The sequence below is a fragment of the Palaemon carinicauda genome, chromosome 11 (genome assembly GCF_036898095.1).
Source record: "Palaemon carinicauda isolate YSFRI2023 chromosome 11, ASM3689809v2, whole genome shotgun sequence".
In the NCBI taxonomy this organism is placed as follows: domain Eukaryota; kingdom Metazoa; phylum Arthropoda; class Malacostraca; order Decapoda; family Palaemonidae; genus Palaemon; species Palaemon carinicauda.
Window position 1 is genome coordinate 115,258,605 of NC_090735.1, and position 23,185 is coordinate 115,281,789.

The following is a 23,185-nucleotide window of genomic DNA, read 5'->3' on the forward strand; positions in this document are numbered from 1 at the left end:
TACTGCCCAATTTCCATAACTTCCATATTATTTAAAGTTTTTGAACGTCTTTGGCAAAACGTCTTAATAGGTTTGCTGAACGCAAGCATCTGTTCCCTACTTTGCAATATGGTTTTTATAAAGGTCTTGGAGCATGTGATGCCCTTCTTACAATCTCCAATGCTGTACAGAAATCCATTAATTTTGTTCAGGAAGTTCTTATGATTGGCCTTAATTTTAGTGCTGCCTTTGACCGTGATAATCATGAGGCCCTTGTTTTCAAACTCACACAGTTGGGAGTGGATGGGACGTTTCTTAGCATCATTATTGAATTTCTAATAGATCGTAAAGAGTTGTTGTTAATGGGCACCATAGTGGCGTGGCCTATGAAACAAGCTTGTTGCATATGCAGATGATGCTATTCTCTTTGCATCAATTCCATATCCTAAATGGAGATCTGGGGTTGCTGAATCCCTTAATAGAGATCTAACTAAAATTGGGGCTTGGTGCAAATTATGGGGTATGAAGTTGAATCCTAACAAAACTCAAACTATGAATTGTAAGTAGATCAAGAACAATGGCTCCTCAACATCCTGATCTCAGCATTGATAATGTTTCTTTATCTTTGTATGAATTTTAAATTTTGGGTGGGATTCTCGACAGCAAATTTACTTTTGAAAAACACATTTGGTCTGTGTCTTCTTCAATTTAAAAAAAAAAATGGCTTATTGTGAAAGTCTTTTAAAATTTTCAGTGATCAATCTATTCTGAAGAAGTGTTTTAATTCTTTCCTTCTACCTTATTTCGAGTATTGTTCTCCTGTCTGGTCTTCAGCTGCTGATTTTCATTTTAACTTGTTGTAAAGAAATTTACGGCCTATTGCATTTCTTATTGCTGATCCAGATATTAATCTGTGGCACCGTCGTTCAATTAGTTCATTATGCATGTTGCATAATATTTTTTTTTATAATTCTGACTACCTTTTACGTTCAGATCTTCCCGGACAGTTCCATCCTGTTCGGAATACTAAGCATGCAGTTAATTCTAACAGTCAGGCCTTCTCCATCTTGAGGCTCAATACTACACAGTACTCTAGAAGTTTTATTCCAGCTGTGACCAAGTTAAAGGTTAAAGGTTAAAGGTGTCTGGTTTCAGTTCCAGTTCCACCAGAATAGATGCTCACCACAACGTCAGCTGGGCAAGCCCAACCCCCCACTGTGGTGCCCTACCACAGCAGTAGCCTCCCCAGTAAACAGCTTAAACTCACGGTCCTGGGCGGGGATCGATCTCTTGCCACGCGAATGCGAGGCAAACACGTTACCATTGTACTAACCAGGAGGCTGTGGAATGACCTTCCTAATTGGGTAGTTGAATCAGTAGAACTTCAGAAGTTCAAACTTGCAGCAAATGTTTTTATGTTGAACAGGCTGACTTAAGTCTTTTTATAGTTTATATTTGAAATATCTGCTTTAATCTTGTTAATGTTTTTAAAATATTTTATTTTAATTGTTCATTACTTCTCATATAGTTATTTCCTTATTTCCTTTCCTCACTGGGCTATTTTTCCCTGATGGACCCCTTGGGCTTATAGTATCTTGCTTTTCCAACTAGGGATGTAGCTTAGCTAATAATAATAATAATAATAATAATAATAATAATAATAATAATAATAATAACTTACACAAAATCTAAGACACCCTATACATGCAGCTTGGAAAATTTTATCATTATACTTATTCACAAAAGGAAGACACAGAAGACCTAAAAAATTATAGCTCAATAAATTTAATTCACTCTCAGTAATACATGAAATATTTACAAATCTCATATTAGGCCGAATAGAAAGACAGCTAGACTTCAATCAACCTAGAGAGCAGGCAAGCTTTAGAAGCGGGTATTCAACAAATGACCATATCCATGTAATTACGCAGCTAATGGAAAAATCAACAGAGTATGACAAACAACTATGCACTGTATGGCATTTATCGACTATGAGAAAGGCTTCCGCAGTAATGAAAGCCCTTCAAAGACAAGGAATAGATGAATCTTATGTTAGAGCACTTGAAGATATCTATATGAGAAGTACATTTATCTTAAAACTACATGAGACCGTGAGAAAATTCTAATGGAGAAAGTAGTTAAGACGCCGATACCTCATCTCTCCTAAATTATTCCCAACGTGCTTACAAGTTTTTAAACATTTATATTTTAGTGAAAAAAGTGAAGTGAAATATAAGAGGAATAAAAAACGAAACACACGGTTATTCTGTAAACAAGGGTTAGTCAAAGCAGTAAAATAAGTGAAATGAAAATAACCTTCTGGCAACAAATAAGACCATTTTGGCAACGGTAAAAATTAGATATAGCGTGAATAACTTACAACAGACAAATAGCACCTGTGGTTAGTCAAAACAGTAAATGAAATGACTACAGTATTAAGGTTACTTATTAAACATCCGCACGCATGCTCGAATGTTCATAGCCAGATTAAAACAAGAACATACATAAATAATAACCAACTAGACAATTTAGCTTAGGGCAAAATGTGTGCTCATAAAATACCTTGGTTGACTCACGTGCACCGAGATTGTTTATTGGTCCGGGCTGATGCTAGAGTCCCTTGAATTTCTAGAGGGAAGGAGGGTTTCCAGGTATTGAGTCTTAGTTCAGCCCCATCCTGATGACTTATGATTATATCCCTCGGCGAAGATGTAGATTAAGAAACCTTGCTGCTGGTTTTAAGGGGTTATTTTGTCTTAAGAACACACAAGGATTCTGTTGGTGGTCATCTACAATGTGGCATTTTTACTAACTGCACTTGTTCTGCCCAATAGCACCGAGGCGATGCTAAACTAAAAGGGGGACCTGAGATACATCGATAATTACAAACTTAATGCAACAAAGGAAGAGAAATACTCCTCTAGATTAAAATGTAGATCTCACCTGGTGTCATAATTAGACATCTGAAAGCAGAGATGTGTCGACTTCTAAGCCTACGCAAACTTGGTGTCATGTTGGATCTGAGAATTGGGATTAATCTCTCTGTGGAAGCATATGTTTTAAATGGTGTCTATATAGAATACAAAGAGCGACCTTTTTGCTCCAGGGGAATATACCTGTAAATAAAACCTTTCTAGCATATAAAATAATTGTGGGAAAAGAATCGGCAGATACTAAAGTGACGGAACTTCTAATTCCTAAACTAATTAAGACTTAGAATTAAGCAGAAATGTAATAAAATAAATAAAAGTACTAATGTACATTATACATTTAAGATTAGTGGATAATTCATCCTAAAATACAATACTTAAGGGAACAGTAACCATAAAACCTTTCATACAGCCATAGAAGGCGCAACACCATGGAAATCAATTGCGAGTATCGAAGAGTGACTACGAACAATGACGGGTGAATTGACAAACGGAAAGAGAAGGGTAGCTAAAATAAATCATGGATAGGATAAATAAAAATAAAAAATATAAAGCATGAAAATAAATCTAAACAATATAATTTTCTCATTATTTCTCTCTTTTAACTTTGGTTTTCCAGGTACTTTAGCGTGGTGTGTAATAGTTCAAACTCCCTCTAAAATATTTTTTTTTCAGTTGATGTGGCTGTCATTTTCTCAATAATCCTTAGGATCTGAACCATTTCACTGATACGATGTTTAGTTAATTGGTAGCATGTCATGGTTCATTAATCTAGTTTCTTTCAATTTCCTTAAAAAAATCTTTTACAAACTATACTACAGTATCTTCTACTTCTTAAATAAACAGTTTTCAGTGATACAAAAATCAGAAAGTTTGGAAGTCAAAATTGTTCATAAGCGCCTGTCTTATAAGAATGATGATTATCTGGATGGAGGTTATGGTTGTTTCTCTCTTGGGAGATATATGTTGGTGTTACATTAAAAGTTTGGATGCAATATAAATATTTGTTAAGTTTTCTTATCAAGTGGTTAGGTATTATCTTTATGATGGTGGTAAACAATAAAGTTTTAATCACTATGAATTCAGACTTTTAGTGTCTTTCCTCTCTTGCTATAGCACACAGTATGTGTAATTATAAAATAAGTTCTTCAATGTCTTGTTTTCTCAAGGTTTTCTTTTTAAACTCCTGGTTAGATGTTGGGTTTTCTTCTGGATTCTGCTCTTGCTTCAGATCTTCCCCCTTATGAGAAGTTGGCTTACCACTTCCATTTTGAGCTTAGGGCTTCTTTGTTTCCTTCTTTTGCAAATAATTTTATAACTAAAAGACGAACCAGATTTTATTGACCATTCCACTATACTTTATACAAAACTTGGGGAAATAAGACTGAAACCCCTGAATAATCTCTGGTGAAGAAAAACCAGTGAGTGGCAATTTACTTAGGGGTCACCCATTCTATATTGGTTTAATCTGTCTTCCTCCATTATATTCTTCAGACATTCAGACCTGTGCTAGAAAAAAAGATATTAGGTTGGGTGTTCTGTGAATCACAATTAAAAACTCCACATAAGCTTCAACAGTAACACTGGACGTATTCAAGGTATCAAGTGATTTGGCACCAATCTTATGACCAACAGATAATGAATTACTGAAAAAAACTATACACAGATAATTAAATAATTACACACACACACACACACACACACACACATATATATATATATATATATATATATATATATATATATATATATATATATATATATATATATATATATATATATATATAAAATATGTGTGTGCGTGTGTATATAAATGAGGGCATTTGGAAACAGTAAAAGCAATTTGGAGTCAAGAAATAACTATACATCAAATAACCTACCAAAAAATAAGAAATTCATACGTCAAATGAAACTAATTTGCCTTATAAATGCACCAATAACTTTCAATTGACGTATAAAATAAAATAAAGTTAAATAAAAAATAGTTAAACAAATTTATTCATACTGGAGATTTTTAAGCGAGTCATAGCTTCCATTTCCTCAAAATTCACCATTATGATCTTAACAGCCTCTATGTTTGTGTCTAAGGCTTCACAGAGCAGAGGCAACGATTCTGAAAAAGACATGCTTATTTATCTGTTGTTTATGGCAAATAAGGAAGCTGCACCACTAGCAAGACATTTTTCTCACAACCCTCAAAATACATTGAAATGCTTAGTATCATTTATATTTTAGGTTGCATATGGCAATTAATCTTCAGCTTGCAATGAGTTTCCTAACATTAAATGTCTTCTCACACCTGCCCATACATGATTTTGACCAAGGTTGCTGAAAATGGGCTAAACTTAATCAATACTGAGTTGAGGTGCTATACGACAATTCTGCCATCCTCTCTTATTGTACAGTGTTTCTTAGATGCTGTCGCAAAATAAAAAGCGTATAAGAAAAAATAGAATAATTTCAGAAGTTTCAATAAAAAGGTGACCACGTTTAAGACTATGAACATATATTCATTAAAAATAACTATGCATATTTCCTGATAAATTACATTCTTGACAAAATCTACAACGTTCAAATTCCCATTCAATAAAAAAAGGGGCAGGGCCGGATTTTTCTTTTTTTTTCTTTTTTTAATGAAATGGGAATTTGAACAATGAAAGATTTTGCTGGTGTAAGAGTTCATTAAATAAAGGAAACAAAATATAAATTACACATATAAGATGGAATTACAAAGAATAATCACCAAATATTTTAAGGGGATTGCCTTTAATAAATCAGGACTATTTAATTATTCTTCTGTTATATAATAGAGAGATCTAAAAGAATTAAAAGCTCTAGGAATACAAAAATGTGAAAATTGATTAACTTAGAAGCAAAAGTGTGGAAAAGATCATATACATAGAAAAAAAGTTGATAAAGTAAAGAAATTGTGAAATTGAAGGAGAAATGAATCCTAATTATCAGTTGAAAATAAATAGCCAATAACTTTAAGTGATTGTTAGGAATTAAGGAAAATTCCTCAAGAGTAATAAAATGAATGAATATCCTACAAGGAATTACTAAACAATCTTATGAAGAACTACTTAGAAAGGGAGATATGTTTAAGATAATGATTATTATTACTTATAGAATTATGAAGTTTTTATCAAACCTGACTACTGAACCAAAAATGTACTATTATATGTCATAGCATGAAAGTTTTAAACTTAACAGCGGCTTACAATTGTACTCTAATTATCTACTGCTAAATATGAGAAGCAATATGAATGTATATACATTTTTAATCTGCATATCATTACCTGTCGGTAAATTGGTGCTTGTGGGAGTTGCTGGCTCAGTACTAGATGAAAAAGCTGCTGGTGAAGATGTTACTTTTTCAGTAGTAAATGTAGAAATTTCTTGTTCAGTGGTGGATGTAGAAGTTACTTGTTCAGAAATGGGCGTAGGAGTTACCTGCTCAGTAGTGGCTGTAGGAGTTTCCTGCCTGGTAGTAGCAGTAGATGTTTCCTGCTCAGTAGTAGTTGTAGGAGTTACCTGCTTAGTAGTAACTGTAGAGGTTACTGGCTCAGTAGCTGTAGAAGTTACTGGCTCAGTAGTAGAAGTGGAAGTTACTGGCTCAGTAGTAGATATAGAAGTTCTTGGTGCAGTGGTAGTTGTAAGTAAAGTTGTGGTTGTAGTTTCTGGTGCTGTGGTCGTTGGAGGGGGAATTGAAGTGGATGCTCTAGATGTTGCAATTGTTGTGCTGGTTGCAGATGTTACAGGTATGGTGGTGCTTGAAGTATTTCCCTGAAAAGCAGTGGTTATAGAGGTTATTGGTACAGTGATGGTCGAAGGATTTGCTGTTAAATACATGGTTGTATAATTTCCTTGTAGAATTGTATGGGAGCAGTTACTAGCACATCATTGGCTGCAAAGATTATTGATATTCCTGGCACAATGATGATTGTAGAAGTTGACGCATTGGCGTTTTAAGAATTTGAGTGTAGCTTACAGTGGTAGGTTGACTCCATTTGTTGACAAAGATGGATAAAAATAAAGTTAGAGAAGTTGCTGGGACAGTAGTGGTTGTAAATGTTGCTTCTCTATGGGTGTAGATTTAGGCACTGTTGGTACAGTTGTAGAAGTAAAAGTTAGCAACCCAGAAGTGATTAATGAAGTTTCTTATACAGTAAGGGCTATAATATTTTGTATAGGGAGTTTGTTGAAGAGCATGGTGGTGAGAGTGGTGGCCATAAAAGGTAATGGTTAAACTTGAAGGTGCCTGGTTTCAGTTCCATCAGAATAGATGCCCACCAGAACATCAGCCAGGCAAGCCCAAACCCCCATTGTGGTGCTCAACCACAGTGGGGGCCTCCCAAGTAAACAGCTTAAAGTCAAGGTCCCAGTCGGGGATCAATCTGCTGTTTATGCGAATGCTGAGCGAACACATTACCGCTGTACTAGCCAGGAGGTAAAAGCAATTGTTGAGAACATTTCTGGAAAATAAGTGGTTGAGGAAATTACAGGTACAATAGGATTGTCATTGCAAATTTTACAGGCAACGAGGTATATGAAGTTGTTGTTGATAAAATGTTTCATGCAATGAGGGTTGATTATGATTCTGGTAGAGTGGAGATTGAAGTTATTGGTTGAGATTGTTGAAAATGTTATGGGTACAATGGTAGTTGTATGTTGATACAATGGTCATTGTAAGCTAATACTACTGTATATGGTAGTTGATTGTTGATACTATCGTAGTAGTATTTTGATACTATGGTAATTGTATGCTAATACTATAGTAGTTATAGAAGTTTCCAGTACACTAGTTATTAAGAATAATGGTGGTTGTAGGAATCATAAGTTCTTGGTGACTAGGTATTAAAGTTATTGGTATAATGGCAAAGGTAAAAGTTGTCGATACAGTGGTGATTGTATACTTCGCTAATTTCTTGGTAATGTGATGGTTATAGAGGTTTCTTGATCTGTGGTGGTTGTAAAACTGACAGATATCGTTGCAGTTAAAAAACACTGAGCTAATACAGAAGTTGTATTTGACGAAGAAATTGTAAAAGTTATTTGTTCAAAAGAGGATGTAAAAATTGCTGGTTCAGAAGTGGATGCAAAAATTGCAAAATCTGATGTAGAGGCTGTTTGTTCATTACTGGATGTAAGTTGCATGTAGACAACAGAGGTTTAGGTAAAAATCGTATGTTCATAAGTGGAGGTAGAAGTCGCATGCTCAGAAATAGAGGTAAAGTCATGTGTTTGAAAAAGAAAGGTAGAAGTCACAAGTTTGAAAAAATGAAGTAGACGTCACGTTTGAAAAAAAGAGGTAAAGTCGCATGTTTGAAAAAAAGTAGAAGTCACATATTTGAAAAAAAGAAGTAGAAATCACATATTTGATAAAAAAGAAGTAGAAGTCACGTGTTTGAAAAAGAGGGGTAGAAGTCACATGCTCAGATATAGAGGTAGACAACGCACAGTCAGAACTGTGGCAGAAGTCACATTTTCAAAAGTGAAGGGAAAAGTCATAGAAGTTATATGTTCGGAAATGGAGTAAATGTCACATTCAGAAGTGAAGTAAAAGTTCCATGTTCAGAAGTAGAGGTCATATGTTCAGAAGTAAAGGTAAAAGTCACATGTTCAGAAGTGGAGGTAGAAGTCGCATGTTCTGAAGCGGAGGTAGAAGTCACATGTTCATAACTGGAGGTAGAAAGAGTATGTTCAGAAGTGGAGGTAGAAGTCGCAAGTTCAGAAGTGGGTATAGAACTTACTGTAATTGTTCAGTAGTCAGTGTGAAAGTTACTTGTTCAGTAGTCAGTGAATAATTTTCTTGTTCCATCCTGCATATTGATGTTAGTAGTTCAGTGGTAGATGTCTCCCTTTTTTTTTTTTTTTTTTTTTTTTTTTTTTTGCTCAATATTCTGTTCAAAGGTCGATGAAGAAGAAAATGTCACTTGGTCAGAAGGGGATGTAGAAGTTACTTGTTCAGAGGTGAATGTAGAAGTAGCATTTCTAGAAAGTGATGTTAGAGTCAGATTTTCAGTGGTGGATGTAAGAGTTGAGTGTTCACTAATGGATGTAGAAATTAGTTGTTTACTGGTGGATGTAGATGCTCATTCCATGGCAGGTAAATAGGCTACTAATTCAGTGGTGGATGAATAAGTTGCTTCTTCAGTGGTGGATGAATAAGTTGCTTCTTCAGTGGTGGATGAACAAGTTGCTTCTTCAGTGGTGGATGAAGAAATTACTTCTTCAGTGGTGGATGTGCAGTAGAAGCTGATAATTCAGAAGTGGATGTAGAAGTGGCTTCTACAGTGGTGAATGTAAAAGTTGGCTGTTTACCAGTGGATGTAGAAGTTGTTTGTTTAGTAGTGGATGACATAGTTCCATGTTTGGTAGTGGACATAGAAGTTGCTTCTCTAGTAGAAGTTGCAACAGGTTTTTCTCCAGTAGATGATGTAAAAGTTACTTCTTCAGTTGAAGATATAGAAGTAGCATGCACAGAAGTGCATGTAAAAGTTGCTTCTTCGGTAGAAGATGTAGAAGTAGCATGCTTAATTAAGGATGGGTGTGTAAGCTATTTCCTTGTTAGAAGATGTAGAGATTGCTTTTCTAATAGATAATGTAGCATTTGTTTCTTTAGTAAAGGAATTAAAAATAGCTTCTTCAGTAGAGAATGCACAAGTTGCTTGTTCAGATGCAAATGTAGCAGTCACTTGTTTAGTGGTGGAGGTAGAAGTTGCTTGATCAGTGGATGATGTAGAAATTGCTTTCTTAAATGCAAAATGTAAAAGGTTCTTGTGGTGTGTGTAGTAATCCTGTGTTCAGAAGTAGATTTTGGAGTTGCTTCTCTAATAGAGGATGTAGAAGTTACTTCTTGAGAAGATGAAGAAGAAATTGCCTCTTCAGCAGATGTAGAAGTTGCTTGTTTAGTGGGGAATATAGAGGTTAATTCCTCAGTAGAAGACGTAGAAGTTGCTTTAGAAGTCAAGTCTCCAGTTGAGGAAATAGAAGTTTGCTATTAAGTGGTGGATATGGAAGTTGCTAGTTAAGAAATGGGTGAAGAAATTGCTTGTCCAGTAGTGGACATAAAATTGCTTCTTCGGTCGAGGATGTTGAAGCAGTATGTAAAAGTTACATGTTTAAGTGGTGGATGTAAAAGTTGAATGCTCAGTGAGGGATATAGAAGTTGCTTGTTCAGAAGTGGAGGTAGAAAAAAAATATTTGGTAGTAGATTTAGTAACATCTTTTCCAGCGATGAATGTAAGAGTAGAGTGTTCACTGGTAGATGTAAAAGTCATTTTTTTTATTTCGGAATTAGATGTCCAGAAATGAATAAGGAAATTTCTCGCTCTGAAGTGGAAAAAAATGCTTTCTTGGTGAAGGATGAAGAAGTTGCTATTCCAGTGGTAGATGAAGTTGTTTCTTCAGTAGTAGACGAAGAAATTGCTATTCCAAGGTTGAATGAGGAAGTGTGTTCTTCAATGGTGGATGTAACAACTGATTCTCCATTTTTGTATGTAGAAGTTGCTTCTTCAGTGTTTGGAAGAGTTCATTTTCAGTGATTTATGTAGAAGCTGTTTCCTCAAAAGTGTATGCTAAAGTTGTTTCTCTATTTGCTGAATTGTTCAGTAGAGGATTTAAGTAGGATGTTCGGTGGTGGATGTAGAAGTTGCACATTTGATGGTGGTGAATTTAGAAGTTTTTTCCCATTGATAGATGTAGGTGTTTACTCTACAATATTTGACGTAGAATTGGATTCTTTAATAGAAGATGTAGAAATTAATTCTTTATTAGAGGCAGTAGAAATTGCTTTTACAGTAGAGAATGTAATAGTTGCATGTTCATAGGTGAATGTAAAAGAATTTTGTACTTTTGTGTATGTAGAAGTTGCTTTCGCAGTAGTAGGTTCAGAAATTGCTGCTTCAGTGATGGATATAGAAATTGTTTGTTGACAGGTGAACATACGAGTTACCTTCTTGGTAGTTAAAGTAGAAGTAATTTCTCCAGTAGAGTATTTAGAACATGCTTCTTCAGATGTGGATGAAGTTTTTTTTTTTTTTTTATTAGTGGATACAAAACCTGCTTGTTCATCAATGGATGTAGAAGTTGCTGGTTCAATGTTGTTATAAAAAGATGATTGTTCATCTATTGTGATGTGGTGGATGGGGTAGTTTCTTCTTCAGTGCTGGACGTGAATGTGGGTTCTCCAGTGGGGAAACAGAAATAAATTCTTCCGTGATGGTTGTATCATTTGGTTGTTCAGTGGTGGATGTATGTTACCTCTTCAGTGGTGGATATAGAAGTTTCTCGTTTGGTGGTGGAAGTAGACGTTGCTTGATCATTGGATATTGTATAAGTTGCTTGTTCAGTGGTTAATGTAGAAGTAACTTGTTCAGTATATGATATAGAAGTAGATTCCTTAATGGTAGATGTAGAAGCTGTATGTTAAGGTAGATGTAGAAATAAGTTCTTCAGTGGTAGATTTAGATACGGGTTGTGCAGTGATGGATAAAGCAGTCTCTTCTTCAGTGGAAGCTGTAGAAGTTGCTCCTTCAGTGTTGGTTGTGGAAGTTGCTTCTTCAGTGGGGGTTATAGAAGTCAATTCTTCCGTAATGGTTTTATCATTTACCTGTTCAGAGGTGGATGTATAAGAGATGGATGTAGAAGTTTTTTGTTCAGTGGTGGCTGTAGAAGTTTCTTGATCATAAGTATATACAAAAGTATCTTGTTCAGTGGTTGATGTAAAAGTTGCTTGTTCAGTGAATGATATAGAAATTTCTGGTTTATTGGTGGGTGTTGAACTTGCTTGTATAGTGGTGGTTGTAATTCCTGGTACTTGGGTTGTAGAAGGTAGAACTGAAGTAGAGGTTACTACTGCTGTGGTGATTGTGGAAGTTACTGGTAGAGTTGTGGTTATAGCACTTCCCGAAAAATCAATGGTTGTAGATATTAACGACAAAGTAAAGGTTCATTGATTTATGGTGAAAGTCGTAGCTGTTCAAGTTTCTTGTTCAACTGTATGGTTAAAGTTATTGGCATATATGTTGCTTAGGAAGTTGGTGATGTTACTGACACAATAATTGTTGTAGAAGTTGCTGGTATCGCTGAAAATGTTACTACTAAATATGTTATGGTAGGCATTGATGGTACGGTTTTATGTGATAGTGCTATCGGCAAAATTGTGGTTAAAATTTCTGGTAAAATTGTTGCTGTCATTCATTTTAGAGTTTGGTGAAGAAAATGGTGCGCATATATGGTTTCCATTAAGGTTAATGGTAGAGTAGTCGTTTATGAAGTTTTTGGAAAATCAGTTGTGGAAATTGCTCATAAAGCTGCTATTGCAGATGATACAGACACAAGAGTATTTAAAAATTCAATGATATACTGGCAATGGCAGTTGTAGAAGTTATTGGTACAATTGTGGTCAGAGTTGTTAATACAATGGGGATTAAAGATGATTTTGGTATAGCGGAGATCGAAGTTACTGGTCGAGTGATTAAAAGTGAAATATTGTTACAGTGGTAATTGTAGTGTGTGGGGGCAAAGATAGTTTAGACGTTTTAAGCACAAACTGGTTGATGAAAAAGGGTGGAAGTAGAAGTTTTGGGATTACTGATGAAAATATAATTTGTTATAACATGGTGGTTGGAGAGGGTGCTAATGAAATAAATAAATTTTTTAGGATAACATTAACTATAGAGGTTGCACATACAATGGTAATTGTATAATTTGCTCGAAATAAGATGATTGAAGATGTTTCTGGTTCTGTGGTAGTTGTTGAAGTGAATATAAAAATTGCTTGTTCAGAAGATATGGAAGTTTTTGTCCAGAAATTGATGTAGAAGTTGTTTGTTCAGAATGGGTGTGGAAGTTGATTGCTCAGAAGTGGATATGGAAAAGGATGATTCAGAAATAGATGTAGAATTTTCTTGTTCAGAAGTGTATGTAGAAGTTGCATGATCAAATGTGGAAGTAAAATTTCCATGGTGAGTAGGGGATGTAGAAATTGCATGTTCAAAGGGGTATATGGAAGTTGCAAGTTCAAAAGTGGATGTAAAAATTGCGTGTCAGAAGTGGACATAGCAAATGTGTGTTCAGAAGTGGATGTAGTTGGTGTAAGTTCAAACATTGATGTAGAAGATGCCCATTCAAAAGTGGATAAAAAAGATGTAAGTTCAGAAGTGGACGCCGAAATTGGACGTTCAAAATTGGATATAGAAGTAACACCTTCAAAAGTGGAATAGAAGCTGCATGTTCAAACGTAGATACACAAGTTGCACCTTCAAAAGCAGATATGAAATTTGCACGTACAAAGCGGATATAGAAGTTGCTAGTTCAAAAGTGGATGTAGGAGTTACTTGCTCCGAGATATATGTATAGAACTTACTCTTTCAGTAGTCAACGTATAATTTTCATGTTTTGTGTTGAATATCGAACTTGCAATTTCTGTAGTGAATGTAGGAGTTAGTTGCTCAGAGCTGTCTGTAAAAATTACATGTTCCGTAGACAAAGTAGAAATTTCATATTCGGTATTTGATGTTGAAGTTGGTGGTACAATAGTGGATGTTGATGGTGCTTTTTCAGTGGTGGTTGTAGAAGCTTCTACTCCAGAAATTGATACGGAAGTGCTTTCTCCAGTATCTGATGTAAAAGATGATGTGAAAGTTGCAACATCAGTAGAAGATATAGACGTTACTCCTTCAGCAAGGGATATAGAGGTTGCTTCTTCAACGGTGTATATAGAAGTTGCTTCCCCTGTGGTAAATAGAAAAGTTTCTTCATCAGTGGTGGATCCAGAAGTGCCCTTTTCAGCTGTGGAGGTGGTAGTTGCTTGTTCCAATGTGGATGCAGAAGTTGCTTTTACAGTTGAGGATGTAGAGGTTACTTCTTCAGTGGAAGATTTATTAGTTGCTTTTTCAGTAGATGTAGAAGTTGCTTCTTCAATAGAAGATCTAGAAGTTGCTTTTTCAGTAGAATATCTAGAATTTGTTTCTTCAGCAGAAGATTTGGAAGCTGCTTCTTCAGTAGAAGATTTATTAGTTTCTTTTACAGATGAGGATGTAGAAGTTGCTTCTTCAGTGGAAGATCTATTAGTTGCTTCTTCAGTAGAAGATCTAGAAGTTGCTTCTCCAATAGAAGATCTAGAAGTTGCCTTTTCAGTAGAAGATCTAGAAGTTGTTTCTTCAGCAGAAGATTTAGAAGTTGCTTCTTCAGTAGAAGATTTATTAGTTGCTTTTACGGATGAGGATGTAGAAGATGCTTCTTCAGTAGAAGATTTATTAGTTTCTTTTACAGATGAGGATGTAGAAGATGCTTCTTCAGTGGAAGATCTATTAGTTGCTTCTTCAGTAGAATATCTAGAAGTTGCCTCTTCAGAAGAAGATCTAGAAGTTGCCTTTACGGTAGAAGATCTAGAAGTTGCTTCTTCAGTAGAAGATCTAGAAGATTCTTCATTAGAAGATCTAGAATTTGCTTCCTCAGTAGATTTAGAAGTTTCTTCTTCAGTAAAAGATCTAGTTGTTTCTGCAGTAGAAGATGTCAAATTTTCTTTCTCAGTGGTGGATATAAAAGCTGTTTCTTCAGTGTTATTTGTAGAAGTTGCTTCTGCAGAGGTGAAAATAGAAGTTGCCTCTATAGCAGTGGATGTAGAAGTCACTTCTTCAGTGGTAGATTTAGAACTTGCTTCTTCAGTAGGGGATCTATTAATTATTTGCTCAGAGGTAAATTTAGAAGATAATTGTTCATTGCTGGATGTAATTATTGGATTTTCGTTTGTAAATGTTGGATTTTCAGTGGTGGATACAGAAATCACTTCATTATTCATGGATGTAGAAGCGGCTTCTTCAGTGGTGGTTATAGAAGTCACTTCTTTAGTGATAGATGTAGAAGTCACTTCTTTCGTGGTAGATGTAGAAGTCACTTCTTTAGTGGCAGACGTAGAAGTCACTTCTTTAGTGGTAGATGTAGAAGTCACGTCTTTAGTGGGAGATGTAAAAGTTGCTTCTTTAGTGGTAAAAGTAGAAGGCACTTCTTTAGTGGGAGATGTTAAAGTCACCTCTTTTATGGGAGATGTAGAAGTCACTTCTTCAGTGCTAGATGTAGAAGTCACTTCTTCAGCGGTTGATGTAGAAATTGGTTGTGCAGCGGTGGTTATTGCATTTTCTTCTTCAGTGGTGGATGTACTAGTTTCTTTGTTAATGGTGGATGTAGAAGTTGTTTGTTCAGTGGTTGATACAGATGCTGCTTGTTTAGTGGTGGATGTAGGTGATTGTACAATGGTCGTTGTTGTTCCTTGTGCTGAGGTTGTGGAAGGTAGATGTGGAGTTGAATCTGCAAAGGCTGTTATTGCCGTGGCAATTGTAGCAGTTACTGGTAGAGTTGTGGTCGAAATATTTCCCTGAAAATCATTGGTTGAAAGGTTAATGGTAAAGTGATGGTTCAATGATTTATGATGAAAGGCGTAACTGTTCGTTTTTTTTTTTTTCTCAATTGTATGGGTAAATTTATTAACACATTTGTGGTTGTTGAAGTTATTAATATTACTGATGCAATGATGGTTGAAGAAGTTGTTGGCGTAGTTTGAAATGTTGCTATTAAAGAAGCTATTGCTGGTGCTGAGGGTACTGGTATTGATGGAGGAGCTATTGGCAAAATGGTGATTAAAGCAGTTTCTTGTAGGGTAGTGGCTGTAATTCTTTGTATAGTGCTGGTCGAAGAACATAGTGTGTGTGATTGTGTGTGTGTGGTAGTTATAAAAGCTGATGGTAAAGTAATAGTTTATGGAGTTTCTGGAAAATCAATTGTGGATATTGCTGGTAAAATTGTTGTGGAATATAATACATACACAATAGTAGTTGAAGAATTTTCTGATATACTGATAATGGCAGTTGTAGAAGTTATTAGTATAACTGTGGTGGGAGTTGTAGATACAATGGAACTTGATAATGATTTTGGTATAGTGGAGATTGAAGTTCCTAGCAGAGTGATTAAAAAATATTGATACAATAGTAATTGTAGTGTGTTGATGCAATGATAGTTGTAGATGTTTAAAGGACATACATTGGTTGATAACAAAAGAATGGTCTTATAAGTGTTAGGCTCACTGTTGTAAATAGAATCTGTTAGTTCAACGGTGGTTGAAGAGGTTTGATAAAGTAGTAAATATAAAAGTTTTTTGGACAATGTTAACTTTAAAAGATGGATATACAATGCTTATTGTATAATTTGCTGGAAATGAGATGATTGATGACATTTCCGGTTATGTTGTGGTTGTTAAAGTGCATGTAAAATTTGCTTTTATAGAAAGTATAGGAGTTTCTTTTTTTCTAGATATTGATTTAGAAGTTCTTTGTCCAGCTATTGATGTAAAAGTTCCTCGTTCAGAGGTACATGTGGAAGAGGCTGGTTCAAAAGTGGATGTAGAATTTTGTTGTTCAAGCATGTTCTAAAGCATATATATAAATTGCAAGACACAACATGGATGTAGCAGTTGCATGTTCAAAAGTGGATTTAAAAGATGGATGTTTAGAAGTGGAGTTGAGATGGTGCATATTCAACATTGGTTGTAGAAGCTGCATATTGAAAAGCAGATGCAGAAGTTACGCGTTCAAGGGCGTATGTAAAAGTTGCACATTCTAAAGAGGATGTAGAAGTTGTACGCTCCAAAGTAGATATAGAAGTTGCATGTTTAAAAGTTGATGCAGGAGTTACTTGCTTTGAGGCAGAAGTAGAACTTACTCTTTCAGTAGTCAATGTAGAAGCTCTATATTTTGTGTTGAATGTAGAAATTATTTTTTCAGTAGAGGATTTAGACGTTGTATGTTCGGTATTTGATGTAAAACTTGGCTGTTCAGCAGTGGGGGTTGATGGTGCTTGTCCAGTGGTGGTTGTAGAAGCTGTACTTCCAGTAATTGATATAGAAACTTTTTCATCAGTAGATGTTAAAGTAGGTTCTAAAATAGAAGTGAAAGTTGCATCATCAGTAGAGGTTATAAAAGTTATTCCATCAGTGGAGGATATAGAGGCTGCTTCTTCAGTGGTAAACAGATTTGCTTCTTCCTTAGTGGTGGATACAGACGTGCTTTCTTCAGTGAGGGTGGTGGTAGTTGTTTGTTCCAATGTGGATGCAGAAGTTTTTTCAAAAGTCGAGGATGTAGAAGTTGCTTCTTCAGTAGAAGATCTAGGTGTTACTTCTTCAGTAAAAGATTGAGAAATTGCTTCTCCTGTGGACGATCTAGTAGTTGCTTCTTCCGTAAAATATTCCGTTATTTCTCCAGTAGAGGGTGAAGAATCTTCTTCATCTGTGGTGAATATAGCAGTTACTTCTTCAGTGTTGGATGTAGAAGTTTCTTCTTCAGTGTTGGATGTAGAGGTTGCTTCTTCGGTGTTGGACATAGAAGTTGTTTCTTTGATGCTGGATATAGAAGTTGCTTCTTTGGTGCTGGATGTAGAAATTGCTTCGTTAGTGTTGGATGAAAAGGTTGCTTCTTTAGTGTTGGATGAAGAGGTTGCTTCTTTGGTGCTGGATGTAGAAATTGCTTCTTTAGTGTTGGATGAAAAGGTTGCTTCTTTAGTGTTGGATGAAGAGGTTGCTTCTTTGGTGCTGGATGTAGAAATCTCTTCTTTGGTGCTGGACGTAGAAGTTGCTTCTTTGGTGTTGGATGTAGAAGTTGCTTTTTCAGAGATTGATATAAAAGTTCCTGGTTTGGTGGAATTGTTAATTGTTTCTTCTGTAGTGGATGTATAAGATGCTTTATATGTGGTAGATCTAAAAACTGGTTGTCCAGTGGTAGTTATGGCAGTTTCTTCTTCAGAGGTGGATGCAGAAGTTAATTGTTCAGTAGTTGTTGTAGGAGTTGCTTGTTCAGTGGTAGACATAGAAAATGGTTTTACAGTTGTGAATGTGGCAGTGTCTTTTTCAATGGTGGATGTAGAAGTCACTTTTTTAGTGGTGGATGTGGAATTTGCTTCTTCAGTGGTGGAGGTGGAAGTTGGTTCTTCCATGATGGTTGTATTGTTCTCTTGTTCAGGGATTGGTGAATATGTTGTTTGTTTATGGGTTGGTGTAAAAGTTTCTTGTTCAGTGGTGGATGTAGAAGTTGCTTGTACAGTGGTGGGTGTAGTTCCTTGTGCTGGGGTTGTAGAAGGTGGAACTGAAGTAGAGCCTGCAGAGATTGTTATTGTCGTGGCGATTGTATTAGTTACTGGTAGAGTTGTGGTCGAAATATTTCCCTGAAAATCAATGATTGTAGAGGTTAATGGTAAAGTGATGGTTTAATGATTTATGGTGAAAATTGTAGCTGCTCAAGTTTCTTGTTCAATTGTATGGGTAAAGTTATTGATACGTTTGTGGTTTTAGTTGTTGATATTACTGACACAATGGTGATTGGAAGTTGCTGGTTGAGTTCGAAATGTTGCTATTTAAAAAGTTATTGTACTTGTTAATGGTTCTGTTACTGATGAAGGTGGTATTGGCATATAGTACTTAACGAAGTTGCTTGTAGGGTTGGTGTAGTATTTCTTTATACAGAACTGGTTGAAGATAATGGTGTGCATGGATGGTTGTCATAAAGTTTAATGATAAAGTAGTAGTGTATGGCGTTTCTGGGAAATCAGTTATGGAAATTGCTGGTAAAATTGTTGATGAAGATAATACAGACACAATGGTATTTGAAGAATTCATTGATATACTTGCAATGCTAGTTGTAGATGTTATTGGTATATTCGTGATTGGAGTTGTTGATACAATGTCGATTAATGATGATTTTTGTATAATTTAAGTTACTACCATAGTAATTGCAAAAAATATTGTTACAATGATAATTGTAGTGCATCAGTGCAAAGATAGTTAAAGAAGGTTAATGCATATAAATTGGTTGACTCAAAAGGGTGGCCGAAAAAGTTTTAGGTTCACCGATGAAAATAGAATCTATTAGTTCAGTTGTGGTTGAAGAGGGTGTTTATAAAAAAGTAAACATTAAAGTTTTTGGAACAACGTAACTGTATAAGTTGCAAATACAATGCTGTTTGCAGAATTTTCTGGTTCTGTGGTGGTTGTTTGTCCAGAAATTGATATAGAAGTTGTTTGTTCAGATGTGGCTGTGGAAGTTGATTGTTCAAAAGATGTGAAAGAGGCTGGTTCAGTAATCGGATGTATGATTTTATTGTTCAATAGTGGATGTAAAAGTTACATGTTCAAAAATGGATGTAAAGGACGCGTGTTCCGAAGTGGAAAATGAAGATGCACATTCAAAACTTTAAACAGAATTATCATGTTCAATAGAGGATGCAAAGGATGCACATTCAAAAATGGATACAGAAGTCGCAAGTTCAGAAATGGATGCGAGTTACTTGCTTCGAGGTAGATGTAGAACTTAATATTTCAGTAATCAATGTAGAATTTGTGTTGGATGTAAAAGTTAAAAGTTCCGTAGTAAATGTAGGAGCTAGATACTCAGAGGTAGATGTAGAAATTACTTGTTCAGCAGATGATTTAGAAGTTCCATGTTCAGTATTTGATGTAGAAGTTGGGTGTTCAGTAGTGGATGTTGATGGTGCTTGTCCAGTGGTGGTTGTAGAAACTGCTGCTCCAGTAATTGATATATAAGTTTTTTGACCAGTAGATGCTGTAAGAGTAACTTCTCCAATAGAAGATTTGAAAGTTTCATCCTCTGACGAAGATATAAAAGTTACTTCTTCAGTGAGGGCGTAGATGTTACTTCTTCAGTGGTGTATGTGGAAGTTACTTTTCCTGTGGTTAATAAAAAAAAATTCTTTCTTAGTGGTGGACCCCGGAATGCCTTCTTCGGTTGTGGATGCAGAAGTTGCTTCTACATTCAAGGTTGTAGAAGTTCCTTCTTTTGTAGAAGATATAGAAGTTGCATCTTTAATAGACGATCTAGAAGTTATTTCTTTAGTTGAATATTTAAAAGTTACTTCTTCAGCAGAAATTCTAGTAGTGACTTCTTCAGTAGAAGACCTAGAAGTTGCTTCTCCAGTAAGCGATTTAATTGTCTCTCCAGTAGAAAATGTAAAGGTTTCTTCTTTAGTGACGGAAATAGAAGATTTTTCTTAAGAGACAGATGTAGAAGTTGCATACTTAGTGTTGGATGTAGAAGTTGCATACTTAGTGTTGGATGTAAAAGTTGCTTCTTCAAAGGTGGATGTAGAAGTTCTTAGTTTGGTGGTGGAGTTGGAAATTGTTTCTTCTGTGGTGAGTGTAGAAGCTTCTTCATCTGTGGATGCAAAAGTAACTTCTTCAGGTGTGAATGTAGAAGTCTTTACTTCAGTGCTGGAAGTAGAAGTTGCTTTTTCAGTATTTGATGGAGTAGTCGCTTGTTCATTTGTGGAGGTAGAAGTTGCTTCTTCAGTTGAGGATGCAGAAGTTGCTTCTTCAGTGGTAGATGTAGAAGTCGCTTCTTCAGTTATGGATGTAGAAGTTGCTTCTTCAGTTGTGGATGCAGAAATCGCTTCTTCAGTGGTAGATGTAGAAGTTGCTTCTTCAGTTATAGATGTAAAAGTTCCTTCTTCAGTTGAGGATGTAGAAGTTGCTTCTTCAGTTGAGGATGCAGAAATTGCTTCTTTAGTGATAGATGTAGAAGTCGCTTGTCTAGTTATGGATGTAGAAGTTTCTTCTTTAGTTGTGGATGCAGAAGTTACTTTTTTAGTTGTAGATGTAGAAGTCGCTTTTTCAGTTGAGGATGTAGAAGTTGCTTCTTCAGTTGTGGTTGCAGAGATTGCTCTTTCAGTTGTAGATGTAGAAGGCGCTTCTTCAGTTGTGGATGTAGAAGTTGCTTCTTTAGTTGTGGTTGCATAAATTGCTTTTCCAGTTGTAGATGTAGAAGTTGCTTCCTCAGTTGTGGATGTAGAAGTTGATTCTTCAGTTGTGGATGCAGAAGTTGCTTCTTCAGTGGTGGATGTAGAAGTCGCTTCTTCGATGGTAGATGTAGAAGTTGCTTCTTCAGTTATAGATGTAAAAGTTCCTTCTTCAGTTGAGGATGTAGAAGTTGCTTATTCAGTTGTGGTTGCAGAGATTGCTCTTTCAGTTGTAGATGTAGAAGGCGCTTCTTCAGTTGTGGATGTAGAAGTTGCTTCTTCAGTTGTGGTTGCATAAATTGCTTTTCCAGTTGTAGATGTAGAAGTTGCTTCCTCAGTTGTGGATGTAGAAGTTGCTTCTTCAGTTGTGGATGCAGAAGTTGCTTCTTCAGTGGTGGATGTAGAAGTAGCTTCTTCAGTGGTGGATGTAGAAGTCGCTTCTTCGATGGTAGATGTAGAAGTTGCTTCTTCAGTTAAGGTTGTGGAAGTAGCTTCCTCAGTTGTGGATGCAGAAGTTTTTAGTTCAGCTGTGGATGTAGAAGTTGCTTCTTCAATTGTGGATGTAAAAGTTGCTTCTTCAGTGGTAAATATAGAAGTAGCTTCTTCAGTTGTGTATGCAGAAGTCGCTTCTTCAGTTGTGGATGTGGAAGTTGCTTTTTCAGTTGTGCATGCAGAAGTTGCTACTTCAGTTGTGGATGTAGACATTGCTTCTTCGATTGTAGATATAAAAGTTGCTTCTTCAGTGGTAAATATAGAAGTAACTTCTTCAGTTATGGATGTAGAAGTTGCTTCTTCACTTTTGGATACAGAAATCGCTTCTTTAGTTGTATATGTAGAAGTTGCTTCTTCAGTTGAGGATGCAAAAGTCGCTTTTTCAGTTCTAGATGTAAAATATGCTTCTTCAGTGGTGGATGTAAAGTCATTTTTTCAGTTGTGAATGCAGAAGTTGCTTCTTCAGTTGTGGTTGTAGAAGTGTTGGGTGTAGAAGTTGCTTTTACAGTGTTGGATGTAGAAGTTGCTCCTTCAGAGGTGGATGTAGAAGTTCCTAGTTTGGTGTGTTTGGAAATTGTTTCTTCTGTGGTGGAATTAGAAGCTGTTTCATTTGTGTTGGACCTAGAAGTTGCCTCTACAGTAGCCAATGTTAAAGTTGCTTCTGCATTCAGATACCAAGAAATTGGTTGTATAGCAGTAGTTGTGGCTGTTTCTTCTTCAGGGGTGGCTGTTAAAGTTTCCTTTTCTGTGTTGGATGTAGAAGTTAATTTTGTGCTTTTTGGTGTAGAATTTTATTGTTCAGTGTTGAAAGTAAAAGAATCTTCTTCAGTGGAGGATGTTGAAGTTTATTCTTCAGTGATGAATGGGGAAGTTACATGTTCAGTGGTGGATGTGAAAATTACATCTTAAGTGGTTGATGTGGAAGTTATATCTTCAGTGGGTGTGGAAATTACGTCTTCATTGGTGGATGGGGAATTTACGTCTCCAGTGGTGGATGTTGACGTTACTTCTGTGATTGTTGCATTATTCCCATGTTCAGAGGTTGATGTATATGTTGTGTGTTTAGTGGTGTATGTATTAGTTTCGTGTTCAGTTGAGAATATAGCTTGTTCAGTGGTCGTCAAAGAAGTTGCTTGTACAGTAGTGGTTGTAATTCGTGGTGCTGTGGTTGTAGTAGGTGAAACTGATGTAGAGGCAGTAGATGTTGCTGTTGATGTTGTGATTGAAGTAGTTACTGGTAGAGTTGTGGTCAAAATATTTCCCTGAAAGTCAGTAGTTGTAGAGGTTAATGTTAAAGCGATAGGTCAGTGATTTATGTTGAAAGGCGTAGTTGTTCAAGCTTCTTGTTCAATTGTATGGGTAAAGTTATAAGAACATTTGTGGTTGTAGAAGTTGTTAATATTACTGATACAATGATAGTTGGAGAAGTTGGTGGTGCAGTTTGAAATGTTGCTACTAAAGAAGCCATTGTAAGTTCCGATGGTACTTTCAAAGATGAAGGTGCTATTGGCAAAATGGTGATTAAAGAAGTTATTTGTAGACTCTTGGTTGTAAGTCTTTGTATGGAGCTGGATGAAGAAAATCGTGTGCAAGCATGGTAGTCATAAAAGTTTAAGGTGAAGTAGTAGTTTATGAAGTTTCTGGAAAACCAGTTGTAGAAATTGATGGTAAAATTGTTGTTGCAGATGATAAAGACACAATACTAGTTGAAAAATTTCTTGATAAACTGGTAATGGCCATTGTATAAATGAATGTTACAATTGTGGTTAGAGCTGTTTATATAATGTGGATTAAAGATGATTATGGTATGGTGAAGATTGAAGTTACTGGTAGGGTAATTTAAAGAAATACTACAATATTGATTGAAGTGTGTTGGTGCAAAGTTGTATTAGTTTAAAGCACATAAATTGGTTGTAGAATTTTAGGATTACTGGTGAAAATATAATCTTAATCTGTTAGTTTGATGGAAGGTGAAGAGAGTGTTG

At 35.8% G+C, this 23,185-nt stretch overlaps 1 protein-coding gene across 1 annotated transcript in view; it reads right to left on the minus strand.

Moving 5' to 3' along the window:
- Window positions 1-6,073: 6,073 nt before the first annotated feature.
- The window catches only part of LOC137650134 (mucin-2-like), a 278,523-nt gene continuing 261,411 nt past the window's right edge, over window positions 6,074-23,185 (minus strand). The window contains exon 33 of the mRNA XM_068383280.1: window positions 6,074-6,695. Coding sequence (XP_068239381.1) covers window positions 6,144-6,695 — 552 coding nt within the window. The 3' untranslated portion in view covers window positions 6,074-6,143. The remainder of the gene's footprint in view (window positions 6,696-23,185) is intronic.